This window comes from Solanum stenotomum, chromosome 1, assembly GCF_019186545.1.
Source record: "Solanum stenotomum isolate F172 chromosome 1, ASM1918654v1, whole genome shotgun sequence".
Taxonomy (NCBI): Eukaryota; Viridiplantae; Streptophyta; class Magnoliopsida; order Solanales; family Solanaceae; genus Solanum; species Solanum stenotomum.
Window position 1 is genome coordinate 7,520,839 of NC_064282.1, and position 26,915 is coordinate 7,547,753.

A 26,915-nucleotide genomic window follows, 5' to 3' on the forward strand; every position below is an offset into this window, starting at 1 on the left:
CAGTCATGTCTGCCCCCTAGCTTTTCCCTTGGAACCCATGATGCCAAGTGACACGTCCAATCTTAAAATTTTTAAGATTGATGTAGAATATAGAGCCTAAGTTGATATTATCATGTGACCAACTAAAGCACAAGGCTACAATTAAAATTCAGCTAGAAATTGGATTAAGCTTATAGGGTGAAATAACTAGCAGCGCCAAGTACAACGACATTGCAGCAAATTGAATCATATGATGATGCAGGAGCAAGAGCAGAACCAAAATCAATTTCAGCAGCATCATATCATTGGCCAAAGCCAAATATAAGTGTCTGATTCACCTTGATATGGAGCCTATCTAATACCTATTGTATGTGAGGTGCCAATGTAAACAAAGAAGATCATGCCTAACTACCCTTTAAGCAGATCAAATCACAGATTCATTTACATAAAGAAGAATTGAAGTACGCCAGCAAACTATGCATTCCCTAATCTTAAACTAAAACTAATTAAAACCCAGGTTCGAATTCCAGCTACAAAAACCCTCTACCCAAGATTTGGTACCCGGTCGTTGTTCACGGGGCTGCTAACTAATACAGAGTAGAGTATTAAACAAAAAAAGATAGAATCGGAGTATGGGGATACCTTGACGGAAATGGTGGGGCTGGGATGGGTATGATCATCAGGAAGGGCATAGTAATCAGCCAAAACAACGACGTTGTTGTGAAGTTCTTCAGAAACACATTTAGTTCCAATGGGGGGAACAGTCAACCATATAGCTTGTCCCTTGTGCAATAAACAGAGTAGCATGAAGAATGTCCATCTGCTCATGTCACCCATCATTCCCTTTTACTTGAAGAATTTTGACTGACAGAGCTTTGGGATCTTCAAAAATGGAAATCGGAGAAGGAGATCGATCTTCTCGTATTTTGCTTTGCAATTGATTAATTATTACAGTGTATGAACCCATTGGGTTTAGTTATAGGATCCATGGGCCTCTTTGGTGAATTTTAACTAGTTTTTGCTAATTTTCCCTTAAAATTATATTCGGATCACTTTCCTTATTAATTCATCTCAAAGAAATGTCAGCTTATTATAATTTGAAATTATTTAATTTTAAAATTTTCATACTAGTCTTAATTAATTTAAACCGCTATTTAAAATTGGTGTTTACTGCATAGCTTTTGGAAATAAATTTTAATAATAAAACATGATTTATACGATCATTATGAAAAAATACTCATAATATAAGTTTAGTACAAAATTATTATTTTTATAATATACTAGATAATATATTATTCAAAAATCATAACACGATATCTTAATAAAAACTACAATTACCACTTGCCACATATTCGTTAATTCTATAATTTCCCACAATTTACAAACAATTCCTTCAGAGCGAACATGCATTTCTTACATCGGGAGTGTATTTACTGAAGGAAAGAGGTAGATAGAATTAGTCGGACTATGATTAATCTCCCTCATCGAGCCACAGCCCACATGCATGATATTAATTGATATTTAGCAGTATTATGTCTTGAAAAATAAGTTATTAATGAAAAAAATAATTATTTTTCCTTGATATGTTAAAAATGACAAGTAAAAGTGAAAATAAAATTTTAAATTAGTGGACAAATAAAAGTGAATGGAGAAAGTATATGGACTACTTAATATTTATGATGGAAAGATATATCCAAATCATTTGGGTAATTAGTAATAACATTTTTTCTTCTAATATTTGATAAATTAAACCATTTGTGCTTTAAACCTTTCAAAATGTACTTCTTAAGTGCCAAATCATATGAGAAAAAGGACATGTAAAAAATGAATTTTACATGATTAATGCAAAACTAGATTACATAGACAACTTTCTAAACTTGGATTTGTCGATGTTTCTTATATTACCCTCTACGTACTATAACTAGTAATTAATTATTCTAAATTAATTACTATTCCCTCCGTCCAACAATAGTTGTCCACTATTGACTTGACACATCTCTTAATAAATAATAAATAATAAATAATAGGGTTAATATTACTATTTTATCCTTTGACTTTATTAAATTTAATGCTTTGAGAAATGTGTTAAATGATAATAGTATTTAATAGCAAGGATAAAATAGATACAAAAAGTAAATTATCTCTTAATTTTCTAAATTGAATAAGTATTATTGAATAATTATTTTAGTATAGTGAATAATTATTATTGGACGAAGAAAGTAATACTGATCATCATGATTTTGGAATAATGGAAGATGGAACTAATGACTTGCCAAACTTTTGGTAGAATTTGCCTAAACTACTGTTATCCATTGGGCTCTAGATCTGACCTTCTAATGCATTTAAACTGTTTGTCATAATTTTCCATAAATATGAGATCCTATTGTAACAATTTTTCATTAATAATAAATATGTACATTATTTGTTATTCTTTTAAGGCATGCAAAGTCAAACGTTAAAATTATAAATGAACGAGGGAGAAACAATTGTTACAAGATACATATATAGTAGTAATACTTTAATTAATTAATATATTTAATCAGATAACAAGACTTTAGACCGTTCTCTAAATACTTATATGGCTTATATTTTATAATATGATAATATTAACAGATTTTGTAACAGTTTATCGAGAGGATCAACAATGTCTAGAAAAATTAAATTAATTGGCTATATAATCAAGTGGAAAAGAATTTAGTAGAATTATAGAACATATTGACTATAACCAAAAGACGAAATGATCTGATGAACCTTATACTTGTATGAGTTTGTATTCTGAACACTTCTACTTAATCATTTGTCAATTGAGCCCTTAAACTAAATTAAAATAAAGCTTTTAAACCCTCTGATCGTTGACCGAGCTTACGTGACATTTGTTTTGCTGAGTCAATTATAGAGCGTGGTATCACACTTGTGAAAGAGAATGGAAACATGAATTTACTTGAAAAATAATAAAAAGAAAAAAGAAAAATACAAAAGTGCCCAACCCTCCCGTTTATTCCGCTACATCTCCTCCCTATTTCTTCCATTGAACCTCCGTCGTCAATGACTCCAGTTTTTTTTTTTCCAGAAAATTGCATAAACAAAACTTAACAACAAACTTTAGTGATTGCTCACAAGTGAGCCAAAGGTCCTATTCTCTAATTTCACTAATAGTTGCTGCAAAAGTAGAAGCTAACAATTGGAAGATTTGGCACAAACTTGGTCACTTCATCTTTTTATTCCTGGAAGCGAACATGACGATTCACACGATGAACAAACTTTCAACATTCAAGCTTTGTTTGATTTGTTATAAGCGTTTTAGTCTTATTCTTCACATAGAAAAATTCAATTTCAACAGCCGAAACAAGCCTCACGAATAGAGCACCAACCTTCCTCTTGTCACTCATTAGCTTATTTGTTAGAGACAAAGATGTTCAACGAAGAACATTGCTAGCTGAGGAAGAAGAACCATAGCAAACCCTAAAAATGAAATCAATTCCTGTTGATTGTGGTTGAGGGTTGGGGGAAGTGCAGAAAATCATAGAGAAATATCAATTTTTAATATATTTTTTAATAGAAACTTATTTTTTTGGCCTTTTATTTAATTTTGGTTAATATAATAAAAAATATTTATTAGGATAATTATGACATGGCATTATTATATGTGACATTGATATGACATGTTATTTATGTAAAGGAGAGTGAGCTACACACATAAGTGGAAGGGTTTAAAAGTCTCATTTTAATTGAGTTTAAGGGTTCAATTGACAAATAATTAAGTAGAAGTGTTCAGAATACAAACCCATACAAGTAGGAGGGTTCATCAAACCATTCCACCTAACCAAAATAACTAAAATATTACAGAAGAATAAAGTTCAATAAAAAGATAGAAGTGAAATTTTACTAGATAAGTTCGAGGTGTTTTATTAAGATTTAGGCCACTAGCTATGCTAGGAGTGCCCCTTGCCTTAAAGTTTTAAGTAGCTCATCGAAGGAAGCGTGAAAGTAAGCAAGCGCCAAGCAGCTGCTTGGTGGGACCATCCATTATCGGTCCCAAACTTAACCTAATACTGCCACCCCTAAGGTTGGTGTGGACTGTAGAATTATAAATACTCCACCATCCAGAGGTAGACCCACCCTTGGTCAAGGGGTGTCGAGCGATATTCCTTTACCGGAAAGTTACGGGGTCAAATTATATATATATTGACACTCTTTGACACAAGTGAAAAGATTAGTTCAGTGGTTAATGGGTTGCAAAAGTTTCTTAAAATTGTGTGTTCAAGCCTCGCAAATATCTCAGGTTTGAGCTCTGGTATGGAGCCACTACCCATTTTAATTGCCCACTTTTCATCGCGAATTCGGATTAATCGACCTCCAAAGTCCGGATACCACATGAGAAACCAAAAATACTAGTACTGCCTATCTCAAGATAAGACTTTGGTAATTCACGATAAATTATTGGACGGAATGTGGTGATTTTGTTTATGTGCAAATGCAATACTCAATTTTCTAGTATAATTTCCCTGCAATACCTAGTTTTCCTGTACTTGCAACATGATAATATCTAATGTTAATTGGTATGGAGAAAATATTGTTGGGAATGTCACCCAAATTTATAGTGCGCGATTCGGATTTAATCGATACTCCATGTTGGACTTTGAATGCTGAATAAGAAGAAAAATAAAGGAGTAGTACTAGTAATTTTTTTTCTTCTACTATTAGAGATTATTATTTTTTTAAATGTGTTTTAAATCTTTCAAATGTGGTTCTTAATTGCCATTATACATGAGAATTTTTTTTTATGACATATAAAAGTTGACTTTTACATATTAAGGCGAACTAGACTACATAGACAACTTTCTAAACTTAAGGATTTGTCAATAACATTACCCTCACAATATGTAGTTCCCCTTTTTACTTTTATTTGTTATATTTAAATTTTGTATATTTATTAAAATAAATAAATCAATATGACTATTTTATCATATTATTCCGATTAATAGATATTTAGTATTAACTTTTTTAAAAATTATTTAAGAAATAAATAATTAATATTAAACGTACAATATGAAAAATAATAAACATCTTTTCTTATATATATGGAAAATGACGAAGTACAATAAAAAATTATTTTTTAAATAATGAACATGTTACAGAGAAATTTGGCAAATAGTAGCTTGCCAAACTTTTGGTAGAATCTGCCTAAACTAATTATTTTGCATTAATAATAAAAATGCACTTTATTCGTTATTCTGAAAAGGCGTGCAAAGTCTTGTGTGGACAAATAAAAATGAATCAGTTTTTCTATTTTTTTATTTTATTTTTATGGCGGGGAAAATTCACTGCTATCCTCACTCTTATGCAATAGCTCGCAAATCACACAAGAGGGGTAATCCGCACAATGCAACCCCAGTATGACGAGCTTGACCCAGAAGGCAAGATCCTTACTTTCGCTGACAAGGGGTTTCGAACATGGATCAGGATTCAGGAGTAACAATCTCTCTCATTGACTTTTAGATTCTTCAAAGAAATTAAGGGTTATTTGGTGTGAAGGATAATACCAAAAAGTCATGAAGTTAAATTATAGTGTCACTTAATTTGTTGTTTGGTTGAAAAGTTTGAGATAACTTATCCCGGGATTAATAATTTGTACGAATAAGTTATCCCTCCCCTTGGGTGGTATGTAATCCAGGATAAAATAAGTAAATAACAAAAATATCTCTTTAAATCTTTTTTATACGTCACTTTTTACATTCATGAAGGACATTTTTGTAAACAAATAAATTGTTCTTAAAATTTATTATTTTGAATACAACAAATCAAACACTTAATAAAAAATAATCTTATCATAACTTATTCAATCATAAATAATCTCATCATAAATTATTCAAACCAAACAACTCCAAAAGTGTTAAATTATTATTATACTTATAAGTAAGACATATATATTTAGTACTAATGCTTTAATTAGTATACTCAATTAGATAACAAGATTTTGACTCTTCCCTAAATATATAGTTATATTTACTTATACCATAATATTAACAGTTTTTGTAACAGTAACCTCAACATAAAAAATCTTTACAAGATTAAGAAAATGATAAAATCTTACCTAAGAGGATCAACAATGTCTCATTTAAGAAAATTTAAATTGATTGGCTATATATGATCAATTGGAAGGAATTTAGTACAGAAGAGATTGATTATAACTAAAAAAAATGGAGTAATTAATTTTGCATCTCAAGAAGACTGAAGAATAAGGTGAAATTTTTATTAAGATTAGATTTAGGCCATTAGGCACTAGTTAGCTCCAATACTGAACTGCACCTAACTAAAACTAGTACTGTCATCCCTAAGATTAGAACTAGTAATGTCATTCCTAAGATTGTGGTGGAGTGATAAGTATTACTCTATTTTTAATCAAAGATCTCGGGTTTGAGCCTTGTGTATGGCGCGAAACCGGATTAGTCGGCCCAGTACCAGACACCAAAGAGAAACAGGGAAAAAAACTAGTACTGCCTATCTTAAGATAAGACTTCGGTAATTCACTATAAATAGTTGGACAGGACTACAATTGATACTGCACAGATAGCCTACATTACTTTCTTGTTGAATGTTTGGTATGTAACTGAAAATCCAGGTGATTTTGTATATGTGCAAATGTAATACTCAGCTTTGTGAATAGTATTAGTATTGCTACTGCTCCTATTGAAAATTCCTGCAGTTCTCACTGAGAAGATACTCAGAGTCCAACCAAATGTGAAGAAGATGTACTTGCTAATAAGAGCTCCAAATTCAAATTCAGCTAAACAACGCTTTAACAACGAGGTATATATATACTACCAAACACTACTCCTATATGATTGTATGCAGCAGCAGTAGAAATAATAGCAGCTAGCACATTAGACTACATGACCGTAGTCATGCATTACCACATGAGAATTCAAGATTATCAGAGTTCACTGCTCAATATGATGTTATAAGTGCAGGTTATAAAAACTGATCTGTTCGGAGTCCTGAGGGAGAAGTTGGGCGCCAACCTACATGGCTTTATAGAAGACAAAGTTTTCCCAGTTGCAGGGGATATAGATTGCGATAGTTTGGGGATAAATTCGGAGCTGAAAGATGAGATGTGCAGAGAAATAGACATAATTGTAAACTCAGCTGCAACAACTAGATTTGATGAAAGGTACATAAAGAATGAAATTCTTTTTCATAAATTAGAATGAAAAAATTTATTCCATATTTTTGCAGATATGATACTGCAATAAGGACCAATGTATTGGGTGCCATGCATGTTCTCAATTTTTCCAAGCAATGTTCAAAACTTATGATGCTTTTCCATGTAAGCACAGGTCAGCTCCATCATTTATATATATGTGTGTTCTCAACCAAATTTCATTATCATGTGACTTCTTTGGGCGTATTAACTTTAGCATAAGGACTGATTCTTTTCAGCCTATGTTTGTGGGGAAAAGGAAGGATTGATACTAGAGAAGCCATTGAACTACTGTGAGACGCTTAATGGAAGCTCTCACTTAGACATAGACATGGAGCAGAAGTTGGTAGAGGAGGCACTAAAGGAACTTCAAGATAGAAATGCCACTGAAAAAGAAGTTAGGCTAGCTATGAGAGTTCTAGGTATTGAGAGGTAAAGCTATTCATAAGATCGATCTATCTCATCAATCAATATGTCCTATTCATTCAAGACAAGTATATATATATATAAATGATTCTTCAGGGCAAGGCAACATGGATGGCCAAACACATACACATTCACAAAATCAATGGGAGAGATGCTTTTGGGACACCTCAAGGAGGATCTCCAACTCATAATTCTACGGCCAACAATTATATTGAGCACCTACAAGGAGCCATTCCCTGGATGGATTGAAGGAATGAGGTAATAATTATAAACCATTTGAGCACACAAGGAAATTAAAGAAGAGTAATTCTTACTAGTAAATCAATATAATCTGTTTCTTTCTTTCCACAGAACCGCGGACACGTTCATTGTTGGCTATGGTAAAGGAAAACAGAAACTTGCAATGGGTGGCAGAGAAACCATAACAGATGTGGTATGTGAGTCAGTCATATGTATATTTAGGGTACCTTATGTCAGCTGGTATAAATCAGTTCTAGTTACATTTTGAGTTCCTAAGTATTTACTAATTCCTTAATGCCATCTTGCAATTTTGCCTAGATTCCAGCTGATATGGTCGTAAACTCAGTCATTGCGGCAATGGTAGCCCATCGAAATCCATCTTCCCGTGTAGCTGTTTACCATATTAGGAGGAATCAAATCAAACTTGGTGATTTTATACGAATTGGCGTTGATTACTTCAAGAAGAATCCATGGATTGACGAAAGAGGAAAGGCAGTCAAAGTGAAGAAATTTCACTTACTGGATAGCCTTCACAAATATATAGCAATCCACTACATGCAAACAAGGTTAGGTTTGCATAGTAAAAGAGGGAATAGGAAGGAGCGATGAATAGAAAAAGAATACAAAAGTGTTTATGAAGGATCATTTTAACATGTTTCAGATATTAAAGTGGGGAAACTTGATACTTTGCCGACATTTGCAAGTCCAGCACACAAACTTACAAAGAAGGATCAATCAAGCCATTGAACTAGCTGAACTCTACAAACCTTACATGTTCTTCAAAGGAATGTAAGTTTATTATTTGATGTTATGTTTGATATATATACTATACTAGTGGAAACTAATTAATCAAAGTTTTTCCAAATTGATACTCTTTACACCCATTCATGCTTGATTTATCCCAGTTTCGATGATACAAATGGTGAAATGTTGCGAATGGCTACAAGAGAAAGTAACGGAGATGATACATTCAATTTTGATCCGACAACCATTCAGTGGGATAAATACTTGAAGGAAACTCACATACCCGGATTAGTAAAGTACATTTTCTAAGAAAGTAGAATAATGTGAAGTTATCTACTTAAATTCCATTAATCCGTTCAATAAATTAAACTATTTGCAATGCATTTATAATCGAACACAATTTATTAGTCCAAATTAATAATTAGGGAGAGATGTGTACATAAGGAAGGATGAACCTTTTTAGAGTGAGAAGAAATGACTTTAAATTGAAGCTGAAGCAGCAGAGTTAACAGCAGTTTCAATGGAGTAATGCAGCAATTGAAGCCACTTTCTCCATATTTCGGCAACACCCACAATGCTATCATACTCAGATTTAGCCATGGACTATAATTTTGTAACAGATAACAACCCATCATTCCCTTTTACTTCACAATTTACTTTGGGATCTTCAAATATGGAATCTTGCAAAAGCGGTCAAGGAGAAGGGCTTTCAATTTCGTCATTTATACCCACCCCTCGTTTGTTTATCAAAGTTATTCATATATATTTTTACCAGTTCTATGGATACAAAAAGAGCTCACACGAAAGTGAAAAAAATTATATATGGAGAAGAGAGAACCCGTAGGTAGGTGTTCATTTTAAACAAGATTTTTATATAATATAATAAGAGGCTTACCACTTTATGTTTTGCCCATAGAGAATAATTGGCGCCAAACCTTGTTACTGTTGCTCATTTAAATTAAAATTGTCTAATTATATTCTACCATTACTAATTATACTTCAATGGTTTAAAGTTAATTATCCTTAATTTAAAGTAGGTGTTTACTGATTTAAGTCCAACTCCCATTAATTAATTGCATGCATTGGATATTGGTACGGTGCTATGCTAGCTCTACAGTGGGAAATTAGGAGAAGGGACTTTATGTTATACTTCTTTTATAGTTCATATTCAATGAATCGCTGGATATAATAGCACACGATTAATCTAGCTGTTTTATTTGAGGAATCCATAGATTAACATAATTCCTACATACAATGAACCTAGTTATTAGCCTACACGTCTCCCAAAAATTATGAAAACCAACCTATATATATTTCCTACCACATGTGCCGCCAATTACATAACCGTGAAGAAGTTAGTTAGCCTTTCATTGTAAATTTTCAAATATTATGATTTGGGTACAAAGTTTCAATGTGTTTGATCATAGCTTTTCAAAATATATTTTAATAATAAAACATGATTTATACGATGATAAATTCTAAAAATTATCAAAAAATACTCATAATATAATTTTATTATTGTTATAATAAACTAGATAATATATTATTCAAAAATCATAATACGATATCTCAATAAAAACTACCAATAACATACAATTACCGGTTACCATATATTCATTTTTTAATTCTATCTTCCCACAATTTACAAACAATTCCTTCAGAGTGAGCATGCATTTTTTAGATCAGGAGTATTGTATTTATTGAAGGAAAGAGGTAGTTATAGGGATGACAATGGGGTGGGGTGAGTTTAAGGTTATGCAGGGCGGGAGGGATGCTGGGCAGATTGAAATGGATTTTTTTTAAAACTAATGCGGAACAGAGCGTTTTGCGGCCTGCGGATATATGTGATTTTACGTGGGTTCAAACTTAATTTTAACTTTTTACATGTTATAAGAGTGATAGAACATTATTTATTAAGATAATTTCTTTAAAGCTACTAACATATGCAAAATAATAAATGAAAATTGTTCAATAAAAAATAATCAATTACTTGCATGTTTTCCAATGAACCTCTAAAAAATAATTTTTTCAAGTCATTATCTATTAGATTAATACAACTTAATGAAAAAATAACTTTATTTTTATAAATTTCATTTTTAGTATTAAACTTAACTAGAAAAAATAAAATATTAAAAAAATTGTGCATGCAAATTCATGTGGGACTGGTCTATGCGGGCCGGGCACCACCCAATTGCCATCCCTAGGTAGATAGAATTAGTTGGACTGTGATTATCTCCCTCGTCGAGCTACAGTGCATGAATAGAAATAGTTTTGGATTTTGCAAACTTTTTTAAAAAATGATGATTGAAATAAATATTTTTATCATAATATTCATATTAATTGATATTTAATAGTATTAGGTCTTGAAAAATAAATTATTAATGATAATGATTAAACATGAAAAAAATAATTATTTTTTCTCAATATGTTACAAATGACAAGTAAAAGTGAAAATCTATTTTTAAATTAGTGGACAAATAAAAATGAACGGAGGAAGTATATACTAATAAATCTATATTGTGAGAAAGAGCAAGGAAAAAAGTGAGTCTAAATATTAATGATGGAAAGATATATCCAAATCGTTTGGGTAATTACTAATTAGTGTAGTACTTTTTTCTCATATTAAATAAATTAAACAATTTGTGTTTTAAATCTTTCAAAATGTACCTCTTTAAGTGCCAAATTATATGAGAAAAAGGACATGTAAAAAACGAATTTACATGTTTAAGGCAAACTAGATTACATAGACAACTTTCAAAACTTGGATTTGTCAATGATTCTTTTATTACCCTCTATGTACTATAATTAGTAATTGATTAATTACTACTAATCAGCATGATATTGGAATAATGGGAGATGGAATTAATGACTTGCCAAAGTTTTGGTAGAATCTGCCTAAACTACTCTTATCCATTGGGCTCTAGATCTGACTTTCTAATGCATTTAAACTGTTTGTCATATGAGATCCAATTGTAATTATTTTGCATTAATAATACATATGTATATTATTTATTATTCTTCAATGCATGCAAAGTCAATTGTTAACAAATTATAAATGAACGAGGGAGAAACAATTGTTACAAGATATATATATATATATATATATATATATAGTAATACTTTAATTAATATATTCAATCAGATAACAAGACTTTAGACTCTTCTCTAAATACTTATATTGCTTATATGATAATATCAACAGATTTCGTAGCAGCTTACCTGAGAGGATCAACAATGTCTCAAGAAAAATTAAATTAGTTGGCTATATGATCAATTGAAAAAGAATTTAGTAGAATTATAGAAGAGATTGACAATAACCAAAATAACTAAAAAATTACATTGAAGAATAAAATTCAATAAAGATAAAAAGCAAAATTTTACTAAATAAGTTTAACGTGTTTTTTTTAAGATTTAGATTTAGGCCACTAGCTATGCTAGGAATGCCCCTAGCCTTAAACGCTCATTGAAGGAAGCGTGAAAGTAAGCAAGCACCTCCATTATTGAGTTGCTTGGTAGGGACCATCTATCAGTCCCAAACTTAAACTAGTACTGCCACCCCTAAGGTAGGTGGAGTTATAAATACTCCTCCATCTTTAATTAAAAGTCTCGGGGTTTGAGCTCTAGTATGGAGTCACCTTTAATAGTGACCATTTTACCCCACTTTTCATCGCAAATGCAGATTAATCGATCCCCACAGCCCGTACTGGACACCCGATGAGAAATAAAAAAAACTAGTACTGCCTATCTCAAGATATGACTTTGGTACTTCACTATAAATTATTGGGCAGGACAACAATTACTATCTGCACAGATAGCCTACATTTGTTTATGTGCAAATGCAATACTCAATTTTCCAGTTGCTTATATGAAAAATGACAAGTAAAGTAAAAAATATTATTTTTAAAATAATGAACAAGTAACAAAGAAATACTAAATGACTTGCCAAACTTTTGGTAGAATCTGCCTAAACTAATTGTTTTGCATTAACAATAAAAATGCACTTTATTCATTATTCTGTAAAGGAGTGCAAAGTCTTGTTGACAAATAAAAATGAATCAGTTTTTAATTTTTTAATGACAAGGAAAATTTATCGCTGCTAGTCTGCTATCCTTTGGGTGCATACAAGATAAAATTCTCGTTCCTATGCAATAGTTCGCAAATCACACAAGAGAGGTAACCCGCACTAGGCAAGCCCGGTGTGACGAGCTCGACCCAGAAGACAAACTCCTTGCTTTCGCTGACAAGAGGTTTCGAACATGGAATCAGGAATCAGGATTCAGGAGTTACAATCTCTGTCATTAGCTTCTAGACTTCTTTAAAGGAATTGGAAGTGTTAAATTGTTACTACTTATAAGTAAGACATACATATATAGTACTAATACTTTAATTAATATACTCAATCAGATAACAAGACTTGACTATTCTCTGAACATATACTTATATTGCTTATAAGATAATATTAACAGATTTTGTAACAGTAACCTCAACTTAACGAATCTTTTCAAGATTAAGAAAATGATAAGATCTTACTTGAGAGGATCAACAATGTCTCAATTAAGAAAATTTAATTTGATTGAGTATATATGATCAATCGGAAGGAATTTAGTACAGAGAAGATTGATTATAACTAAAACAAAATGGAGTAATAAATTTTGCTTCTCAAGAAGACTGAAGAATAAGATGAAATTTTACTAGATATATTTCATATGTTTGTTAAGATTTAGATTTAGGCCATAAGGCACTAGCTAGCTCCACTGTTGAACTGCACCTAACTAAAACTAGAACTGTCATCCCTAATATTGTGGTGGAGTGATAAGTGTTACTCCATTTTTAATCAAAGATCTCGGGTTTGAGCCTTGTGTATGGCGCAAATCCGGATTAGTCGGCCCCAAATTGAGTACCGGACACCAACGAGAAATCGGGAAAAAAACTAGTACTGCCTATCTCAAGATAAGACTTTGGTAATTCACTATAAATAGTTGGACAGGACTACAATTGCTACTGCACAGATAACCTACATTACTTTCTTGTTGAATATTTGGTATGTAACTGAAAATCCAGGTGATTTTGTATATGTGCAAATGTAATACTCAGTTTTCCAGTATAATTTCCCTGCAATACATACTTTTCCAGTACTTGCAACACGATAATATCTAATGTATATATATTTACATTATTAATTTCCTTCATCTCTAGCTCACATTCTCCATCAATGGAATCGTGCTGCATTGAGCAGTTTCTCGAGGGAAAGACCATTTTCATCACTGGTGCAACGGGCTACCTTGCAAAGAGTAATTTCTCTATCTCTCCCTCCCCCTTAATTATGGTTGAACTAATAGTGCTTTGTGAATAATATTAGTATTCCTACTGCTCCTATTGAAAATTCTTGCAGTTCTCACTGAGAAGATACTCAGAGTCCAACCAAATGTGAAGAAGATGTACTTGCTAATAAGAGCTCCAGATTCAAATTCAGCTAAACAACGCTTTAACAACGAGGTATATATATACTACCAAACTACTACTCCTATATGATTGTATGCAGCAGCAGTAAAAATAATAGCAGCTAGCACATTAGACTACATGACCGTAGTCATGCATTACCACATGAGAATTCAAGATTATCAGAGTTCACTGCTCAATATGATGTTATCAGTGCAGGTTATAAAAACTGATCTGTTCGGAGTTCTGAGGGAGAAGTTGGGCGCCAACCTACATGGCTTTATAGAAGACAAAGTTTTCCCAGTTGCAGGGGATATAGATTGTGATAGTTTGGGGATAAATTCGGAGCTGAAAGATGAGATGTGCAGAGAAATAGACATAATTGTAAACTCAGCTGCAACAACTAGATTTGATGAAAGGTACATAAAGAATGAAATTCTTTTTCATAAATTAGAATGAAAAAATTTATTCCATATTTTTGCAGATATGATACTGCAATAAGGACCAATGTATTGGGCAAAACTTATGATGCTTCTCCATTTAAAAAAAAAATAAAAATTATGATGCTTCTCCATGTAAGCACAGGTCAGCTCCATCATTTATATATATGTGTGTTCTCAACCAAATTTCATTATCATGTGACTTCTTTGGGCGTATTAACTTTAGCATAAGGACTGATTCTTTTCAGCCTATGTTTGTGGGGAAAAGGAAGGATTGATACTAGAGAAGCCATTGAACTACTGTGAGACGCTTAATGGAAGCTCTCACTTAGACATAGACATGGAGCAGAAGTTGGTAGAGGAGGCACTAAAGGAACTTCAAGATAGAAATGCCACTGAAAAAGAAGTTAGGCTAGCTATGAGAGTTCTAGGTATTGAGAGGTAAAGCTATTCATAAGATCGATCCATCTCATCAACCGATATGTCCTATTCATTCAAGACAAGTATATATATATATAAATGATTCTTCAGGGCAAGGCTACATGGATGGCCAAACACATACTCATTCACAAAATCAATGGGAGAGATGCTTTTGGGACACCTCAAGGAGGATCTCCAAATCATAATTCTACGGCCAACGATTATATTGAGCACCTACAAGGAGCCATTCCCTGGATGGATTGAAGGAATGAGGTAATAATTATAAACCATTTGAGCACACAAGGAAATTAAAGAAAGTAATTCTTATTAGTAAACCAATATAATCTGTTTCTTCCTTCCCACAGAACCATGGACACGTTCATTGTTGGCTATGGTAAAGGAAAACAGAAACTTGCAATGGGTGGCAGAGAAACCATAACAGATGTGGTATGTGAGTCAGTCATATGTATATATAGGGTACCTTATGTCAGCTGGTATAAATCAGTTCATCTAGTTACATTTTGAGTTCCTAAGTATTTACTAATTCATTGATGCCATCTTGCAATTTTGCCTAGATTCCAGCTGATATGGTCGTAAACTCAGTCATTGCGGCTATGGTAGCCCATCAAAATCCATCTTCCCGTATAGCTGTTTACCATATTAGCTCGTCTAGGAGGAATCAAATCAAAATTGATGATTTTATACGAATTGGCGTTGATTACTTCAAGAAGAATCCATGGATTGACAAAAGAGGAAAGCCAGTCAAAGTGAAGAAATTTCACTTACTGGATAGCATGGATAGCTTTCACAAATACATAGCAATCCACTACATGCCATCATTAAAGGTTAGCTTTGCATAGTAAAAGAGAGAAAGATCCCGATAGGCAGGAGCGATGAATAGAAAAAGAATACAAAGGTGTTTATGAATGTTGATATACACTTCAGCATTGATGGCCTACCACTAGCTAAGTTTATCATTTTAACATGTTTCAGATATTAAAGTGGGTAAACTTCATACTTTGCCGACATTTGCAAGTCCATCACACAAACTTACAAAGAAGGATCAATCATACCATTCGACTAGCTGAACTCTACAAGCCTTACGCGTTCTTCAAAGGAATGTGAGTGTATAATTTGATGCCCCTTCCTTCCTTCCTCTTAATTCTATGTTAATATTGATTTAGACACCTTGATGTAACGTTTGATATACTATACTAGTAAATTTGTTCCTAATTGATACTTTAACAACATTCATGCTTGATTTATCCCAGTTTTGATGATACGAATGCTGAAATGTTGCGAATGGCAACAAGAGAAAGTAATGCAGATGATACATTCAATTTTGATCCAACAACCATTCAGTGGGATAAATACTTGAAGGAAACTCACATACCCGGATTAGTAAAGTACATTTTCTAAGAAAGCAGAATTATTTGAATAAAGGAAGTTCCCTACCTCCAAATAAAAACTTGTGTTGCTGCTTAAATTCCATTATGTTGTTTTTTAATCAGTTCAATAAACTATTCGGATTATTATAATTTATATGTAGTAGTATTGAAGGAATAATTTTATGCTACTTTATTTATCAGAAGAATATATAGCTAATTAGAATACAACAACAACATACCCGGTGAAAGTAGAATGTAGCTAGAGAGGCTGTTTTCGAAATACCCTCAGCTCAGCTCATTAGAAAACAACTTTAAATACTTATTATGCATTTATAATCCAACAGAATTTAGCAAGTGTAGTCCAAATTGATAATTAGGGAGAGATCTGTTAAGAAGGATGAACCTTTTTAGAGTGTGAAGTAATTGCTTTAAAAGCAGATTTCATTGAAGCACCAGCAGAGTTAACAGCAGTTTCAATATACTTTTTTGCAGCAATTGTAGCCACTTTCTCCATAGCTTTCCCCATATTTCTAGCTCTTTCGGCAACACTCACAAGGCTATCATACTCAGATTTAGCCATCTCATTCATTTCCTCTTCGAATCGGCGAAATTCATCCATGGCTTCTTCCATAGCAGTGTTAAGATGATCCTCTGCTTCTTTCATGAAATTCTCAGCCTCTTCAACTTCTTTTTCTTGATCCAATTCCATGGCTGCCCAAGCCTTGTAAGCCTCCACTTCAAAGAGCTTCATCAGATCATCTTCTATAGTGTACGGATCGAAGTTCTTGTCACAAAGAGCTTGCTCCGAAAGAATGGCGAATTGAGCAAAAAGAGATTCCATTTTTTTTTCTTTCTAGAATTTGGGGATGCAGAAAAATGATTGAAACAGGAACACCTATTTGGTAAAGGAATGTCAGATGAGGGTCCTTGAAAGCACGCACACCAACGGTTAAGTTGAATTTTATACGAGTAGTAACTTTTTCCTTCATACGAATTCAAATTAATCGGGAAACAACAACACGATAAGAGTAAGTAGGCGTTTGGACATGCAATTTTATCTCACAAAATGAAATTAACATTTGAATATGCGATTTGATTTCAGATCATAATTTCATATCGCATGATCAAACAATTTCATTTTATGATTCTAGATCATAATTTCATATCGTATGATCAAACGATTTCATATTATAATTCTAAATCATAATTTCATATCCCATAATCAAATGAATCCTAAATATATATGTTAATAATGAGGGAGGTAGTGGAGTGGGCCAGAAATGTTGCGTTTTTGTCAAAGCCATCAATCCTCATCCTACACAGGGACAATTTTGTGGGTACTCTGATTTATAATTATGCTTATTCGAGGTGGCCAATTACATCAAAAAATTACTTTATTTACGTACAAAAAATTGAAATCGAATAAATACTAGTGGCCCTAATCTCCTGTCATCATTAGGTCATGCTACACTACTATAATCACACCCGAATTCAAGTCTCATCAAAATTCATCCACAAAATAATTTCAAAGTAATCTCAAGAAAATGAATTAGACCACAATCGAGAGAATGCGTCTGAGATAAATGAAAAAAAATGTGTGAACTAAAAATGAAGGAAATTAAATTCATAATGTAAATATTTGTACATTAGATATTCTCAGGTTGCAAGTACTGGAAAACTGAGTATTGCATTTTCACATATACAAAATCACCTGGATTTTCAGTTAGATATCAATATTCAACAAGAAAGTAATGTGGCCTATCTGTGCAGTAGCAATTGTTGTCTTGTTAAAATATTTATAGTGAATTCTTTTTTATTTTCTATTTGGTGTTTGATACCCATTTTGAAGTCCGAATTTCAATCCCACGGTAAAATGCTTCCTATCAAAAGCGAATTTATACTCACCACTTGAATTCAAAACCTTTGATTAAACATAAAGAAGTACTTATAAATTATCACTCTACCACAACTTTTGGAGATGAAAATAATAGTTTTAAGGGAAAAAAGATAAATATATCCTCGAACTATCGTAAATAGTATACAGATACCCTCCGTCATATTTTTTGGACATTGGTGTCCCTATCGTCCAAAAACTAGAGCATATTTACCCTCCGCTCTAACGAAGGACCAAATAGGAACACGTGGCGCAATCCTACCGAGGGACCCAATTTGATCAATTAATTAAATCTAAACACTCATATCCGTCAATCGACCCGTATAACCCATTACTGATGACCAAATAGTCCACTATTGGCTAGTTAGGCACCCAACTATATATCATGAGTCAATTTGAGTTTAAGCATGGACAAACTTTTGGTGCCACTTTGTTATTTCCCATATTATCGATCTTAATCTACTCGTCTTTCATTTTATTATCCCTCCATTTCCCATCGTTGCCGCTTCCGTACACCCTCCATATATCGTATCACCGCTACCCATAGCCTCATCTAATGTATCCTCTTGATTATCATGCATGGTCGTTGGATGCGGCGTCTCAGTCATGCTCCCCATGTCCATGACTAGTGGAACTGAATCATCTGTTATAATAAGTTAAATTATAAAAATATCTTTTTTCGAGGGTCAATTTTTTTTTTGGAGCTATGTGTTTTATATTTCCAAGATTCTTAAATTTTTAGACGCCGTTATGATCCTACTAAGTAGGTCGAGATCTCGACAACTCTCGTTCCTCCAACAGCTAAGAGTGGTTTGAGCAGATTCTACCAAAAGTTTGGCAAGTCATTAATTCCGATCCATCTCCCACCAGGCACCATATAAGGAATTTTTATCCTAATTAATATTACGTATTTTATTTTCTAAATTATAAATTTTATGCTACAAAAAACTAATTATCTGTAAATATCCTCTAGGAAACTTGATGATACTAACATATTACAGTGGCGATTGCCCAAATTGAAAGAAAAAATCTCATAAAAATAAATTTCATGAGTGTCTTATTTCATGTCAATTGTTTTTCCCCAGCCCACAACACCACCCTTACCCCATCCCCATATATTCCACATGTATATATTTTCATAATGTTTATCTAAATTATTATATGTAAATTAATATTTTCTATTTACTTATCAATTACACCAATAAAAAAAATAAGCATATCACTTATTTTACAAAAAAATATTTTCGTTTCATACCAAGCACACCCTTATGATGCCCAAAATATATCATTAATTAGTAGCTGAACATGCATGTCAAACACACAAGGATAACATATAACAATTTGACACACACATATACCAAACACACCCATGCATGTAGTAGATCGATAGATGGGTATATCCATCGGAATTTAAGCTATATTTAAAGCCTTAAATTTTTTTATCTATTTATATCAGATATACGGATCTTAATTTTAAAATTATAAATCTCACATTTACATGTAGATATCCTCTCAAAAACCAACTAACAAATATATTACAGTATTAAAAGAGAATTATATTCACGTAACCAAATCGTTTCTCCTAACTTTCCACACAAGTACAACATCATTCAATGTAATTAGAGTTATAATAATTTAAATTATATACAGTAATAAGTAGTGTAAGCACCTACTAAATAGTTGTCTAAATTAATTTTAAATCCATCAGAGAGTCTATATAGTGGCAGATACAATGTAATTAGGCAACTTTAAACAATAGTAAAATGGTTGGCGCAAAATTTCTAGCTATTTGTTATACTCTTATCCAAAGACCTGTATATATATATTTCTTCTCCATATTATATAATTACAACATCGGTCTCTTCATTATTATATCATAAAAAAAATAATGAAAGATCTTGACACCAATATAGTCCACTATTGGCTAGTTGGCCACCCAATTATTAGTCAATTTGAGTTTAAGCATGGACAAACTTTTGGTGCCACTTTGTTATTTCCAATATTATCGATCTTAATTTACTTGTCTTTCATTCTACTATCTCTCCGTTTTCCATCACTCCTTCCCATCGTTTCCACCGCCACCCTCCGTTGTGTCACCGCCACCCACAGCCTCGTCCTTTGTATCCTCTCGCTTATCATGGTCGTTGGATGTGGCATCTCAGTTATCTACGAGATGGCCGCCAACGTCCATGACTGGAATTGGATCATCTGTTATAATAGGTTAAATTACAAAAATACCCTCCTTCGAGGACCAATTGTTTTTTGGAGCTACGTGTTTTATATTTCCAAGATTCTTGAATTTTTAGACACCCTTTTGATACTACTAAGTAGGTCGAGATCTCGACGACTCTCGTTCCTCCACGTATACCACCATGCATTGGTGCCACTCTTTTGTTATTTTGGTGTTGCAACTGGGCAATCCATGTGGCATGTTGGGGTGATCACTAATGCTTCGGTTCATGTACTAATGTATGCTTATTATTTCTTATTTGCTATTGGAAAAAAGCCAAGGTGGAAGAAATTGGTGACTAATATACAAATTGGTCAGTTCATGTTTTGCTTTGTGTGTTTTGGGGCAGTGATGTATTATCACTTCACAAGTGAATTTGGGTGCTCTGGAATTGATGTTTGGTTCTACACTTTCTGTTTTAATGTTTCACTTTTAGCACTCTTTCTCAACTTTCACTTCAAGACCTATGCCAAGAATAATTCCAAGAAAACATCATGAAGAGACTCATCAAATAAAAGTATAATTACATATATTGTAACTTGTGAGCTATATAGTGTGGTTGGTTATAAATTAATCAGTGAGTGTATTTGTATTGTTTTAATTCTATAGGGATTGGAAATTAATTAATTAGTGAACTTCATATAAATATATGCATATACAAAGTTGGTTGTATTGAGAGTGGAACTTAAGTTTATTTGAAAGTATGAAGTTCAATAAACAAAGATTGAGTGCATACGATTATCGTTATTCCCCCCTCTCTCACTATATATATTTTTCTCTGAATGGCAATAACTTATTATGGTCTAGTAGGTTCATAAATTACCAGAAAAAAAAGGACCATCTATTGAATAATTGCCCCAATAAGGCAACAAAGGACAATCAGCAAATTTTTCTGAAATATTTTTTTTTAAAAATGATTGATCAAATTCATTATTTATTTTTTATCAAATGATATATATAAATAATATAGTACTAATTATACACAAATATATCCGTTGGGCATTTGTGATTTAAAGAGTTGAATTACCGGCTATTTAAGTTAGTGAAAGACTATACAAATTGGACCTATTAGGTAAAATATTAATTCAAATTAGATCAAATCCAATATATATTTACCTTGATTGGACCCACAAGCCATACTATTTACTTGACTCCCCCTTGTTCTATTTACTGAACCACTGCTGATGCCATGGGATTATATATACTCTGATGGTATTTATATATTTTAATAGTATCAAATAATAATTGAACCGTCTTTCATTGAAACATTATCAGAGTATACATACCCAATTTTTGTCAAGTTAGGGCCTAATATGGAAGGCCCAATATAGGAATGGATTGTCGCTGTCCAAAGCCCAAGGAATGGAGAATCTAAAGAAAGCATATCGGTGCCATTCATTTCAAGATTGATGTGGCCCACTGATTATATCACAAAAACAAAAAATATATATAGAAAATACTGTAAGGTATTTTTCTTGATAATTGTACAAGTCCATCTGTCAATTTTATCATTATCTGTGTGTGTCACTCACAAAAACCCTTTTGATTTCGTCTAACCCCAAATCTCCCATTTACTCAAGACTCTCACTTTTTTGGGTTACTTCTCTATCTCTTTGTAGCCATGTCTGAGGTATATATATCATCACACTTCAATTTCTTAGATTCTTGATTTTGTTTTGATTCAAATCAAATCTTGTTTTCTGTTCTTGATTTGTTTTCTTGATTCAAGATTTGATTTTTTGAATTGGGGTTTTGAGATTTTTGAGGTTTTGTCGGGATTGCTTTTGTTTTGGTAAAAGAATCTTGTTTCTTGATATTTGTATGTTTTTTCTTGATTCATATAACTTTAATTTCATTATTTCAGGGAGAGAAGGTTTTGCCGACTGCATCCAAAGGTATAATTCAACGTTCTTCTGATTGATTGATGTAATATTGAATGTTTAATTTTCATAGTAGCATGTGGATTTTTTTAGTTATATGTATGAACTTAATTCCAAAAAGGTATTCTTGAAGGATGAGGTTCCATGAGGATAATTGTTGACCTGTGGTGAAATGGGATGTAGTGTGTGGATGGAAGTGGGATGATTACATTGACATTAGCTATTTTAGTTATTTAATCGAAAGTAATTTTGTCTTGATAAAAGCACTAGTATTAGAATATGCTGAATGAAGAAGCAATCAAGTTAGGTCTATTTTGATGCTGTAGAATCAAGCAAAAAGTGTGCTACTGATATTGATTAAAAGGCACATAGACAAACAGAGTTGGCATTGCTACAAACTTGGTTGGAAGGCATGTCTCAACCTCCAATAATACTACTCTCTTAACTGGTGCATATAATGTTTTGTATCAGTTAATTTATACATATGACTTATCAAAAAATGTGAGTATGACCAGATATGATTCGTGCGTGTAATCAGCAACGCCTCAGTCCAAACTGATTGAGGTGGACTATAATATGCATGTGTGCACTTTCGTATATCTATGGGTCAGGATCAGGATGCCAGACAGAATACTTGTAGTTTTCTGAATGTTGGTTGCCTGCTGTCTATCATTGTTTTGGAACATCGTTTTGTCTAGGTTTTATTTATTTATATTTTCTCATGACTTGGAAATATCACATTGCTGGTATTTTGAGCTTTACAACTTGTTGCACCTCCTATCAAAGATGACACTTTATAGCATCATGAGTGCTCTAGAAAGTTGTCTTGTAATGAGTTCTTTCTGCTAGAAAAAGTAATTGCTATGTGGAACACAGTTTGAAGAAAGATCAATTTTTTTTTTCAGATGAGAAGTCTGGGGCAGCTGAGAGTAAAAAATCTTCTGAGTCTTCCACCATGGAAGCACCATTAGGAGAGGGGAGAACAGCCTCTACTGCTGCAGCTGGAGCTGGGGTCCAAAATCCCTTTGATTTCTCAGCCATGTCTGGACTACTCAATGTACATACACGTTTCTATGCAGAATAAAAGTTCTGTTATGTTCAAATATTTTAAATAGTAAATATAATTACATATTTAATCTCATTTTGGTTGAATACATGCTATTTGAGTTTTAATAGTACAAATGGCTTACAAACTACTTTGATGCAAAAACAAAGCTCCAACACTTGGTGATAACCTATTAAAATTATATCTTAGTAATGTAAAATAGAAAAAAGCTCTATTACCATCAACTTGCAATCAATTATACTTTTAATTTTGCTGCTTTTCTTGTCATTTTATTTTTGTTGATTGACAAACTTTGAATTATTTATGGTGTCTTTTGGTTTATTCTGCACATCTCTTTTATGTTGTGGCTGATGTAGGACCCAAGTATCAAAGAACTAGCGGAGCAGATTGCAAAAGACCCTGCATTTAATCAGATGGCAGAGCAGCTTCAGAAGACCTTTCAAGGTGCGGCAGTGGAAGAAAGTGTCCCCAACTTTGATAGCCAACAATACTACTCTACAATGCAACAGGTTATGCAAAATCCTCAGTTTATGACCATGGCTGAGCGGCTTGGTAATGCATTGATGCAGGTATCTTTTTGCCTCATGTTGTACAAGCCACTGGATTTCTTAATGAGAAATGTTTCTTCTTTGAGTGATTGGTACATGATTTCCTTACTTGTTTTACTTCAGGATCCATCCATGTCTGGCATGCTTGAGAGTTTGTCAAACCCTGCTCAGAAGGAGCAACTTGAAGAACGGATGGCGCGCATTAAAGAAGACCCATCACTCAAACCAATCTTGGAAGAGATAGAGAGCGGAGGACCAGCTGCAATGATGAGGTCATATCTCCTATTTGTTCTTATTTAGGTTGCGTTAACTATTCTTTTCTCACTTCTGGTCAACCAGAACTTGAGTGATATCCTATACTTTATTAAGCATGGGACTTCACTTGCTAATTTAAATAAATCTAATCAACATTCCAACCTTTGCAGAATATAGTCAAAAAAATTTCCTCGTCACATTTTGACTTCTAAATGAACACATTGCTACAAATACTAATTTTGCAGGTTCCTTTTCGTCTGTAACAGTAGGTGATAAAATGAACATGTAATAGTTAATTTGCTAAGCTTCTGGCTTGAGGTGTTTCTGCAACACTTTTCCTGATATCTGTAGCCTTTTTTGTGGGGTATGTTGCCTTTTCTGTTAGGTGTAATACAACTGTAATGGTTGGTTTTCTTTTCTTTCCTTTTTTCAGGTATTGGAACGATCAAGATGTTCTGAAGAAGATTGGTGAAGCAATGGGTTTTGCTGCTGGAGGAGAGGGTGGTGCTACCTCTTCTGAAATACCTGGGCCAGATGAAACAGAAGAGGCAAATGAAGATGAATCTGTTGTTCATCAGTGTGCTAGTGTTGGTGATGCAGAGGTGCTTTTTAAATTCAACTTCCTTTTGCTGTCGGGGCTTAAACGTAGGGATGTGGTAGTTCTATTTTGAAATTTTGTTCAGATACCTTTTACTTGTTCAGAATTTCTTCCGCTTCTAGTCTGAAGTTACTCTTCTGACAACTCCGTGCATGCAATATGTGTTTCTTAAATACACTTATGATCCCTTTGATGTGAACATTATAAGTACACTCTGGTGAATTACACATTTTCTTATTTTTCTCTTTGCTTTTATTATGAACAATCCTGTTCATTTTTTCTTATATCAGAAAGCAATTTTGTGTCAATATGCCTATATTTTCCTTTTCCTTAAAATTGAATTATACCTATGATCACATTACAGACTTACAGTATTGTCCATCTAAATGCATAATTGCTTTAATTGGAGTTTAGGGCTTGAAGGCTGCACTAGCTGCTGGTGCTGACAAAGATGAAGAAGACTCGGAAGGAAGGACAGCATTGCATTTTGCTTGTGGATATGGCGAGGTAAGAAGTTGATGGATATGATCTTCATATTGGACCTTCAGTATATTCATGTACACATATGCTTCAGTTTGCTACTTAAATATTTCTAGCTTTCCAGGTGATCCTTTTTGGCTTTCTTATGGATCTATCAACGTTTCGAAGCTTCCTTTCAGGGGAATTAGTTCTTTCGAAAAGCACTAATTACTTCTCCTTTAGAATTTGTGTACTTTGGAGCTCTTTTCTATTTTACGTTTTGTTTAATTCTGACCATTTTTATTGTTCTGAATATGTCCATATACCCTGATGAAATCTGATCCTCAAACTTACCTTTTTTTATTAACTGTTTTGGAAGCACTCTTTTTGCTTCAGATTCAGAGTGAGGAAAGCATTAAATACTTCTATCGGGTGTACTTTTACTTTATTTTAAAAAAAAATTATTTACTTTTCCGGGTTGGGTTGAGGGGCACAATAACCATATCATTTTACCAGCAGTCATCAATCAGAAAAAAAAAATGAAAAAATTTCAACATCCTCATATAAGGAAATTTCCATATTGTCGAGATAGGAGGTTTAAGGTTGATAACATGTTATTTGAGAGTATATTACCATTGAAGTAAGCCAATGTTTCATTAAATTTCTTCAGAGATTAAGTGGTTGTTTATTTTATTTATTTCAGGTGAAGTGTGCTCAGCTCCTTGTTGAAGCTGGGGCAAAGGTTGATGCATTGGACAAGAACAAGAATACTGCTCTTCACTATGCTGCTGGATATGGTAGGAAGGAGTGTGTAGCACTTCTGCTGGAGAACGGAGCTGCTGTGTATGTTTTACTTTTGTACAATCCTGCTGTGATATTGGTTTTGCCTCACATGTCTCATTATGCTTTATTTTCTTGTCCAATATACTAGATTTGATGAAACACACTATATGCTTAACACATGCAAGTCGAAGTAAAAGCGTTTCTTTTGTTTGTGCAGAACTCTTCAAAACTTGGACGGAAAGACGCCAATTGATGTTGCCAAACTCAACAACCAGCAGGATGTCCTAAAGCTGCTTGAGAAGGATGCATTTCTGTGAACTGGCATAGATGTTTGGTCATGTACAATTGAAACTTTGGATGTCACAGAGTGTGATTCAAGACATCTGTACTTTGAGGATCTTAGGGATCTTATCCATACTTGATGTGTTATCTTTGCCAGTGTATAATTTTATTGTTTTTCTAAGATTGTGCCTGTTCGAAGAATTTCCTCTGGATGTTTTGTATTTGTAAACATCTTTGCTACCATGTTAAATTAACCTTCAATTTTTTTTCCCGAATTGATATAGTAGTTTTCGTCTCTACGTTGACAAGGTAGGGGTAAGGCTACATGCATCCCACCCTCTTCAAACCCCCCTACTTGTGGATGAGTTTCCCAAAACTCTGAAGACACCAGCCACGAGAGCTTTGTGTATGGTGTGGGTGTAAAAAGGGGTAGGATGGTAATACATTGTTCTTGTAATGGTGGTGCTTGGATCAACTTGTGTATACTCAATTAAACAATTTTCAGGGTGTTGATACATTTTAACCCTTGAGACTTGAGTTCGAGTTATGAGTTGTAAAAGGTCAATTTGAGCCATCGATTCGTAATAATAATCTCCTCTACCAATTCAAGAGTTTGACCCAAGTTGATAAGTTCAGCATTTTG

The 26,915-nt window shown here is 33.1% G+C and overlaps 5 protein-coding genes across 7 annotated transcripts in view; 3 read left to right on the forward strand and 2 right to left on the reverse strand.

The window, feature by feature from the left end:
• Positions 1 to 914, reverse strand: part of LOC125873849 (transmembrane emp24 domain-containing protein p24delta3-like) — a 4,458-nt gene extending 3,544 nt beyond the window's left edge. For both annotated transcript variants that reach the window (XM_049554704.1, XM_049554700.1), the window contains exon 1: positions 622 to 914. In XM_049554704.1, the coding sequence (XP_049410661.1) occupies positions 622 to 819 (198 nt within the window). In that variant the 5' untranslated portion in view covers positions 820 to 914. The remainder of the gene's footprint in view (positions 1 to 621) is intronic.
• A 4,448-nt stretch (positions 915 to 5,362) lies between these two features.
• Positions 5,363 to 8,455, forward strand: LOC125853548 (fatty acyl-CoA reductase 3-like). The gene is made up of 9 exons (XM_049533263.1): positions 5,363 to 5,451; positions 6,528 to 6,601; positions 6,686 to 6,789; positions 6,951 to 7,150; positions 7,216 to 7,316; positions 7,420 to 7,612; positions 7,703 to 7,864; positions 7,958 to 8,039; positions 8,165 to 8,455. Exons 1-9 carry the CDS (start codon positions 5,363 to 5,365, stop codon positions 8,453 to 8,455), a joined length of 1,296 nt encoding a protein of 431 aa, XP_049389220.1.
• Positions 8,456 to 13,587: 5,132 nt separating this feature from the next.
• On the forward strand, positions 13,588 to 16,393 carry LOC125860011 (fatty acyl-CoA reductase 3-like). The gene is made up of 11 exons (XM_049539902.1): positions 13,588 to 13,631; positions 13,787 to 13,881; positions 13,983 to 14,086; positions 14,249 to 14,448; positions 14,514 to 14,614; positions 14,718 to 14,910; positions 15,001 to 15,162; positions 15,255 to 15,336; positions 15,465 to 15,734; positions 15,883 to 16,010; positions 16,161 to 16,393. The coding sequence occupies exons 2-11, from the start codon at positions 13,803 to 13,805 to the stop codon at positions 16,306 to 16,308; spliced, it is 1,467 nt and encodes a 488-aa protein (XP_049395859.1). The 5' UTR covers positions 13,588 to 13,631; positions 13,787 to 13,802; the 3' UTR covers positions 16,309 to 16,393.
• A 155-nt stretch (positions 16,394 to 16,548) lies between these two features.
• On the reverse strand, positions 16,549 to 17,150 carry LOC125860006 (uncharacterized). Its single transcript, XM_049539888.1, has one exon. It carries the CDS (start codon positions 17,116 to 17,118, stop codon positions 16,666 to 16,668), a length of 453 nt encoding a protein of 150 aa, XP_049395845.1. The 5' UTR covers positions 17,119 to 17,150; the 3' UTR covers positions 16,549 to 16,665.
• Positions 17,124 to 26,541, forward strand: LOC125859996 (ankyrin repeat domain-containing protein 2B-like). 2 transcript variants are annotated; one of them, XM_049539874.1, is made up of 10 exons: positions 17,124 to 17,131; positions 22,001 to 22,031; positions 22,266 to 22,296; positions 23,187 to 23,338; positions 23,704 to 23,916; positions 24,019 to 24,167; positions 24,584 to 24,752; positions 25,163 to 25,255; positions 25,911 to 26,050; positions 26,208 to 26,541. In XM_049539874.1, the coding sequence occupies exons 2-10, from the start codon at positions 22,023 to 22,025 to the stop codon at positions 26,305 to 26,307; spliced, it is 1,056 nt and encodes a 351-aa protein (XP_049395831.1). In that variant the 5' UTR covers positions 17,124 to 17,131; positions 22,001 to 22,022; the 3' UTR covers positions 26,308 to 26,541. The 2 variants fall into 2 exon arrangements, with proteins under 2 accessions (XP_049395831.1, XP_049395822.1); XM_049539865.1 differs by lacking the exon at positions 17,124 to 17,131 and having other exon boundaries at positions 21,884 to 22,031.
• The last annotated feature ends 374 nt before the right edge of the window (positions 26,542 to 26,915 follow it).